General features: G+C 38.1%; 1 protein-coding gene across 1 annotated transcript; it reads right to left on the reverse strand.

The window, feature by feature from the left end:
- Positions 1-6,107: 6,107 nt before the first annotated feature.
- On the reverse strand, positions 6,108-8,910 carry LOC113773845 (transcription factor bHLH18-like). The gene is made up of 5 exons (XM_027318449.1): positions 8,892-8,910; positions 8,581-8,633; positions 7,042-7,644; positions 6,310-6,681; positions 6,108-6,209 (listed from the first exon to the last, which is right to left on the reverse strand). The coding sequence occupies exons 1-5, from the start codon at positions 8,908-8,910 to the stop codon at positions 6,108-6,110; spliced, it is 1,149 nt and encodes a 382-aa protein (XP_027174250.1).
- Between the last annotated feature and the right edge of the window lie 217 nt (positions 8,911-9,127).

Consider the following 9,127-nt stretch of genomic DNA (forward strand, 5'->3'; position numbering starts at 1 on the left):
GTTTATGAGAGTTGGGGTGTAATTATTTGAACTGTCTGATTAAAGTCTATTTTATTGGCTGTTCCAGTGTTTTAACAGATATGAGATGCCTTCTCTCTCTTTCTCTCTTATATTCAATGAAGTATGCTTTCTATTTAATGGAAATAGCACCTTACAAGTGTCTAGTCTCTAGCAGGTATAGTTTTAACTCAACGAAGTATGCTTTCTATTTAATGAAAATAGCACCTTACAAGAAACCTTAGGTTCTTTTCTATATGGTTTTGTCTTTTGGGCTTTTTGAATTCGGTGAATTCGGAATTCACCGAATTCTGAATTCAATTCGAAATCGAATTAGAAATCGGAATTGGCCATTTCGAATTCGAAATCAGTGGGGAAAATTCATGTCAAAATTTCGAAAAATTCCGATTTCAAGCTTTCGAATTACCGATTTCGAATTCGATGCACACCCCTAAATTACAGACTTTTGTAGATATGGAACATTGGCCCAAACAAATGACCGATCCCATCTATAGTCCATATATTGAAAATGTCTTATACTTGCAATCCATGCATAGATCGAGAGCAATTTTTTCGGACCACGAGGTACAGGTCGATATTAAACAAGTCAACGGACTTTTTTGGAATCTTGTACACAATGATCTAAATCCGTGGATAGCATACTATCTAAGGGAGGTGGGTTTTTGGGGTATACTACAAGCAGGCCTATTTGAATTTGACCATGGATTGATCACAGTGTTTATAAAATGATGGAGATAGGAGACCCACCATTTTCATCTCCCTGTCCGTAAGACTACTATTACTTTGTAGGATGTGAAGGTATTATGAGATCTCTGTGTAGATGGATTACCGGTCACACTTATTGATCGAAATCAGTCTATTGCTTAGAAGGACTTGATTCAGGAACTTTTAGGATTCAGACCGGAGAATTGTCACTTTAAGGATTCAGGTATTAGAGTTTTTATACGAACCTTTTCCGGATGATGCACCGGAAGAATTAGTTCGTCAATATGTTTGGTACTATATTTTGATTTTATTTGGTGGACAACTATTTGCCGATACATGCGGCAACGTTGTTAGCTGTCATTGGTTAGATTTCATTCGAGACATTGAGAATATAAGCCAATATAGTTGAGGCAGCGTGACACTTGTGTGTTTGTACTCCCGTATGTATAAAACATCTCAGGCAATGACAAGCTACACTGCTGGGCCATACATGCTTCTATAGGTGAGCGTATATACATTATTTGAATGTATATAACATTTTTATATCACTTCTTTTTCGTAAGAATACAACTTGACAAAGTTTTTCATTATTACCAACTATGGACATAGGAGAGAATTTCCAAGATTAGACCAACCGTGTTGATTCCCGCTACATAAGGAAATGATTTTTCGAGAAGAAGTCGGTGGACAGTGAGCCGTACAACCAAGTACATGCCCTCGCATGTTATATCTGCATTTCGTTATCAACTTATCATGATGGACGTCGATGAGGTATTGCCCAGCCGTAACTGTTTTTATAGATGTATCTCTGCTTGTAATCACTGTCAGGACTAACTGTATTTACTTAAATAGTGAGAGTTTATTTGGGAGTTTTATCCTGACGAGATTATTGCGCATCTTTCCCCGTATTGTTCGGCCGGACGACATGTATGGCAGTCGCTCATTTTGCTGATATATTGGGAGGTAGTTGAATTTCACTTTTTGCAGTGTGTGCTACGATAGTTTGGGATGCATCAACCTATACTAGACATGATTGACATAGATTGTGACAAGAAATTGCATTCTTTATACCGACCTAGACGGCTTGGGAAAGATTAGGCTTAACATCATAGTCATTGGATTGAATATTGGGAGTGTCATACTGAAACATATGTTCGAGGCACTCATCGCAATCCCAACGAATGTATGGATGACTACATGACATGGTACCATAATCGGATAGTCCGCTACATATCATCTCCTATTTTGGAACTGTCTTGACATGATATTCATTGAGGAGATGGGGATTAGTTCAACTATTTGATAATTAATTATCATTTTAGCTTTACTTCTAAGCACGTATTTATGTTCTCTTAATTAACATACGTAATAACTACAATGAACATTTCCTATTTTCAACAAATTGATATTGCATCACGGATAGGATCAATTTACAATAGATATCTTGATCCTGCTAACCCTGCTCAGTGTGCTCATCCCGGCCTAACTTCCATTAGGAAGAAGGCATTTGGGACATTACAATACTTGAACCAGGGAATTCGGACTGCAGTTGGACCCTTTAGCCATCACGATATTGGTCCATCTACCTCTCACGCTGCACCTTTCGAAATCTGTCGAGCATCTACTCAGGTAGGTTTGTGGTAGGAATCAGGGAGGAAGGTGTCGTAGGAGGGCTACATCAATACGTGATAATGATGTTCTTGTTACACAGGCTCCTCATACTTCATCACATGGCCAATACGACCCTAATGTTGTCACTCAATTTTTCCATTCCGGATCATTCTATACCCCTCTGTGTGTGCCTACTTTTGGAAGTCATTTAAATGTGACACTCACTCCCTTATCAGGATTCAATTATATGACAAGTGCTGGTTCATCCTCTGTTAGGCCACATACGTCATCTAGGATGAATAATGATTTCATTGAAACCCTTGATCATATCTATGACTTCTTAGGGTCCTCAACGGATTTTTTCACCAGTTTTTCAGATATACGCAGATACCGTTTCCATCAAGACCCTTCCAGTACTTCAACAAATCCTTCCTGTACGAGATGCAGTCAGACTCTTGTGGTGGACACTTCCGATGATGATGAGGACGAACAAATGCCCGAAGTACTACTTAGAAGGTCTGAACGGCTACAGTTGCAGCATAATTTGCCACATCGGAGAGTGCATTGGAGATGCGGTTGTTCCACTATCCCGCGCGATAGGGGCAAGAGGCACGTTCATGGGTGATTACAATTTGTAGCATTCATTAATGATTTCTAACTTTAAACAATGACAATACTTTTCACTTTGCTGCATTTAACATTTATTATATTGATACTACATTATTTATGGTACCTTTTTTTTTTTTTTTAGTGTAAGCAGGAGGACTCGAACCCGAGACCTCTCACTTACACTCCCTCCCCCTGTACCACCCAACCCAACCCTCCCCCTGGTACCTTAATTATTCATAAAAGCAAAAAATTATCATACCTACGATGCAGTGTCATAAATATAAATCAATTTTTGTATTTGAATTTGGGATCTAAACCTCACTTTTTACTCATTCATCAGTATTTCATCATCGATTAATGGTGAAAACAAAATAGTATATTATTAACGTAATTTTTCCTTAAAAGCATAATACATTTTAAGACCAATTTTTTGTTCAGGATGATAAATTACGATTTAGGGTTTATAAATTAGGGTTCAAGTTTTATGAATTAGGATTTTAGCTTTATAAATTAGTATTTAAGATTTACTAATTTGGATTTAGGGTTTATAAATTAGGATTTTGACTTTATAAATTAGGATTAAGGGTTTAAGCTTTATAAAGTAGGGTTTACGATTTATAAATTTGGAATTAGGGTTTAGGCTTTATAGATTATTGTTTAGGGTTTTAGTTATTAGACTTTAGGGTTTCATTAAAAAAAATTTAAAAAAATGGTCTTAGTCGCATGCTCAAGCACTATCATATTCCAAAAAAAAATGAAAACAAAATTTTCCTTCTCAATCGTAAAAGGAAAATGAAAAAGAAAATTGGTTTTTTTAGTAGCCGATAATTTCATTTTTTTCATTTGCGGCGACCCTTCAATCATTACACATTCCCATACAACACCACTTCTCCGACTTTTTCTCTCATTCGCATTATTTCTGGAATTTCGCCGGGAAAAGAGCATAACTGTTTCTAAAAAGAATACCCCAAAGGAGCTTCACAGGTGGACAAATTTGAACATGTTTCCCGTCTTAGTTCTCCAGCCTTAGAAATTGGGATTGGGATTTTGTGGGCCTAATAGCAAATTTCGTGCAAATGCTAAGGAGCCACTTCCAAATTTCATGTCTTTCAATCTTTTATTTTCTATTAATTATAAGCTAAACAAAACTGACTCCAATTACGTTTTCAAAATGTGAAGTAATTTTGTGATGAAATTAAGGGCCTCCACTGAAGAGTTAGCTGCTTCGAGTCAATTGTGATAAGGGAAATTTGCCAAATTGGTCCCTAACATTTACCAAAAACACTTTTTTAGTCCTTTACATATAAAATCAGCCAAAATGGTCCTTCACATTTAAATTGTGAGCCAATGTGGTCCTATTGCTCGTTTTTGCTCATTTCTCCGGCTAAAAATAGCACGCCTCTCTCACGTGGTCATATTTTTAGGGGCAAAACCGGAAACACATTTCATTACCTGTTAAAAGTAAAAGGTGTGGACAACCACCAAAATACACATTTCACCTTTGGCCCTCAAAGTTTCAAGAAACCCTAAATTGCATCCCACCGCCACGCCCTCAACTGACTCAGCCGCCTCCTCCCTCGCTATCCCTTCTCCTCTCTCCACTGTCCGTCCTTCCCCTCCCCCTCCTCATCGCCAGCATTTCTCCAACCTCCGGCAAGCTCTCTCCTTCGACGATGATATTGATGCGAGGGACTCGCAAGACGAGGGAGAGGATGAGGAAGAGCACCAGGAGGACGAGGAGGAGCTTCTCGAGCTGGAGCCCCGAATCGGATCTTGCCGGGTCCGGGAAGCTGCCGATGAGTTGTCTGTGGGAGGTGTTGAGGAGGCTCCCGCCTCCAACACTGTTGTCGACGGCCAGGGTTTGCAAAGGATGGAGGGACACGAGTAAGCGGCTTTGGCGGGCGGCGGAGGAGCTGAGGCTTAGGGTTCCAGCTAAGGCCCAAATTGGATTCGTGGGATCGATGTTGCACAAATGTCCTGGACTTGTTAGACTCTCACTTAGAATGGAAAGGTTAGGACTTTCGGATATAAGTAAACAAGAACTAGATCTATGGATTCATCAAGCACATCACTTATACAGGAGAATTACAAAATAATTTTCGCCACCATTCGGGGATGCAATTCAGGTTTCTTGAAACTTTGAGGGCCAAAGGTGAAATGTGTATTTTGGTGGTTGTCCACACTTTTTACTTTTAACAGGTAATGAAATGTGTTTTCGGTTTTGCCCCTAAAAATATGACTACGTGAGAGAGGTGTGCTATTTTTAGCCGGAGAAATGAGCAAAAACGAGCAATAGGACCACATTGGCTCACAATTTAAATGTGAAGGACCATTTTGGCTGATTTTATATGTAAAGGACTAAAAAAGTGTTTTTGGTAAATGTTAGGGACCAATTTGGCAAATTTCCCTTGTGATAACCTTCAATGTTGTGTCTAAAAAGCCCCATTCTATGACAACTTTCTGTTGTCACTGGAAAATATTGTTATTGATAACCCTTTTTTATTATAGTGTAGTGCACCACATTTGTAGTATGTCATGAGGCTTTTTCTTTTGTCACTCTTTTTTTTCTATAATGTGATTTACCATAATGTGTTATACCACACCGTAAAATTTCCCTTAAATATATCGGTCGATTTGACAAACCTTTCAGTGTGCAGAAAAAAGTTATGCAGCATGGCATATGGAAATTAAGACTTAGTGGTGAAATGATTGTTAGAGGGTGGCTAATAGAAGGCTGTGCTTATGGATCCATATCCTTTTATATATATATATATATATATATATATATATATATAAATACATTAGTGCAATGATTTACCATGTGCAATGATTTACCATGATGTAATAAAAATGAATGCCAATATATATATAATGATGCGAGAAAAGTCCGAATGATTATTGTATATACCACATGGTTTATATATTAGCTACAAAATCGCAGAACTCCACAGATACAAAATCTGGGGCCAAGATATGATTATCCTGATGAAACTATAGGCTCCGTTTGGATTAGACTATTTTTGTTTTTCAAAGACGAGTAGAAATTTCTATAATGAAGGGACCCCTTCTTCTCATTCCTGCTCCTTCCTTTGCAACCTACAAATCGTCAAATCCCACGAGCGAAACAGTTAGTCCGAGTACTGCTAAGAGCATCCCGGACCAGTCTAACCATTATTTGTCTGCTTGCCCAGAAATTCGACAGGTAGAAGAGCAGATTGAAGACATCTCGCCAGTTCTTTCGCAGTCAGGTTGAATTCTTTATCCATCTACAAAAAAATTTAATTCGTTAAAAAGAAGGATTACTACAGTGATCTGTAAAAATTTTGTGAACAAAATGGTCTATACAGTATAGTGTGCATGGCAGACCTCGGCTATAATAGTGATATCAAGAGCCAGATCTCGAAATTGTGCAACACTAGTATTTGTGACTGTGAGATTGAGTTTTTCTACTTTACAGATGAATTTGGTCAGCAACCCTGTTTGATTTCCATAGCGAATTCTCAGCAGAACTTTCTTGTCACAAACTTTAACTTCAATTTCAGGTAATGACAGTTGATCAATGGTGTTAGCTGTCTCATCTGAGGATCCCTCATCTTCAGCTAAAAGTCCTTGTGATTTCTTCACAAGCACTACAGATTCCACAGTTTGCTTTGTGGTTTTTTCTTCTAGCGTGTTTACTCTCTCCTGTAGATATTTCAAGTACTTGATGGCATCTCCCAAAACTGAAGTTTTATCCATCTGCAAGCAAGATATATACAACACCTTGTCAATATTAAGATTTGTATGTACACAAGATTAAGTATATAAGCAGCAATATCGTACTAAAATTGTGAATATATACATAAACATAGTAAGACACAATCTTGCATAATGTGCACATAATTAACGTTTATATCGCATCAAAGATTCCTACTTGTCTTAGCACATCTCTTGCCTGTTTTATAGTATACAAAATCCAGACTTCAACTCCTCACAAGTCACAACCACCCGCCCTCCCCTCCCATGCACCGAACGACTTGAAATTATGCCAACACAAAGCATTTGTTAGCCTTCAAATTAGAAGACCTGAAGGTGAACATGTAATGGAGAATTCAGTACCTTCTTGAGGCCAGGAACCATGGCGGAAAGAGCAATGAATTGCTGGCTGAGTTGCTCACGCCGCTTTCTTTCTGCTGCTATGTGATCGTAGGATTTGGATGGTGGTCGAGTACTACTTCCAGGTTTCTTTGCTTTTGTTCGGACTGCAGTAGCTTTAGCAGCTACCCCAACATGATTTACAAATGAACCATGGGATGCCAATACCCCAGACACTACTTCATCCTCAGGGTACAAGTTTCCTAGACTCACTTGTTCAAAACTTATATCTGGCACATTTGGATTCCCAAAAGTGAGGATGACTGGGGAAGAAGAAGCTTGATCGAAATTAAACATGGTATGGGTGTTGGATAACGTGCAGCCATTAGGCTTGCGCTGTTTAGCTGGTCTTTCGGTCACTACCAGAGGCGGCGCCATCACTATTGAAGATACACACAAGCTGGAGCTGGAGCTGCTTCCTTGAATAATGGTGGGAAAACATGTAGGTGAGCTGCATTCTCGAGACAGGGGGCTTTGGAAGTCATCTCCAAATGCAGCAGGTAAGTCTTCATCGAAGAAGTTCATAATTTGAGAATATTGATCATTTAGAAATGGGCTCTCCAATTCCTGACAATAGAAGGAATGTATCATGATGATTTGAGCTACAAAAAACAATCGACAAATTAGCTACAATTTGATTGATTAAAGTCAAGAAAGGAAAAATAAAATAAAATAGTGGCAGCACAAGAAGTTTTTCCATTCGTCTGCATTTGTTTGTCTTACTTTGCTGGTAATTAAAACAACTAGATCACGATTAATAAGAATTAGTTCTAGGAGACAAAAGCGTCTTGTTTTTGCCATCTTCCTCATGCAAAATTGATATGGACATAAAACTAGAAAGAAGCGATTAACAATTTAACACTCATCTTCCTTAACCTCCGGAGTTCAGATTAGCTTCTTGCATCTTAAATGAAACAAGTTGCTAAAAAAAAAATGCCCATGAGTACTTCATGAAAGTAGGATCCAAATCCAAGAAAGTCCTATCTTCATGATTTTTAAGTGCAGTCTGATGACCCTAAGAGGCTATATCCATTGACCTGAACTTCGAATATATTATTGTTTCATTGCTCTAGAACTTTTTACTCTTGTAGAAGGTAAAAGTTCTGGTTTACATGGTAGAAGTATTTGCAGCCACGCATACATATAGCTGAATCTGGCCGGATGTTCACTTGTCTGTGAAAAGAAAAAACCAATTTATACAGCTAAATCGTCTGAAATAAAAGCTAACAAGAAAAAGAATTCAAGCCAATTTTAGCCATGTTCATCCACATGTACCTTACATACGCAAGTGTAGGAGTCAAGAATGTGCTTAGCTTATGACTAATATACACGAACGAACAAACAGAAGGCATACATAAAAGCTTATATCTAGATAATTGAAATTATTATGGCAAGATTCAAACAAATCCCTATCATCCATAACATGTGCGATCAAGATTGAGCAATGTTAATGTTCAAGAATTATGACTACAAATCTAAGTTTTAAGCAGATTGCATTCTAACCAGATCCAAGAGCCATGAATTTGCTGAATTGTCCACGACATCATTGGCCATGGCTGCACAAAAATAGAAAGTTTAAAGCATCCCAGGCTAGCTGACGAGGTGGACATAAATGCAACTTTAGTTTTCAGAATAGGGGAGCTAACCTCACGTCGCCAACTCCCAATCAGACAGCCTATGAGCTTTCCCTTGAAAAGCTGCTAAAGAAGATTTGGCTTCTTATATAGAGCAGAAGGCTGCATAACATTATATGGTTTATTTAATTTTGTGAAGGATGAAAATTCAAAGACTTGTATCAGCCCTACAAAATGAACCTTCTCGCTCTATTGTCATATTCCGACTGTCGTGGGTATATTTGTGTTTTGTTCAATTGTGTTCGGTTCTTTCCCATGAGTACAGATTGTATATCAAATAATGTAGCAAATACAAAAACTGCATAGCATTCAACAAAAACACAACTATATGCCTCTAATGATCACATTTTAATACACTTCAAACGTACACATTTTATACACTATGGTTCTAGAGTCCAGGGCTTGGCGCATGAAAA

This window comes from Coffea eugenioides, chromosome 6 (genome assembly GCF_003713205.1).
Source record: "Coffea eugenioides isolate CCC68of chromosome 6, Ceug_1.0, whole genome shotgun sequence".
Lineage (NCBI taxonomy): Eukaryota > Viridiplantae > Streptophyta > Magnoliopsida > Gentianales > Rubiaceae > Coffea > Coffea eugenioides.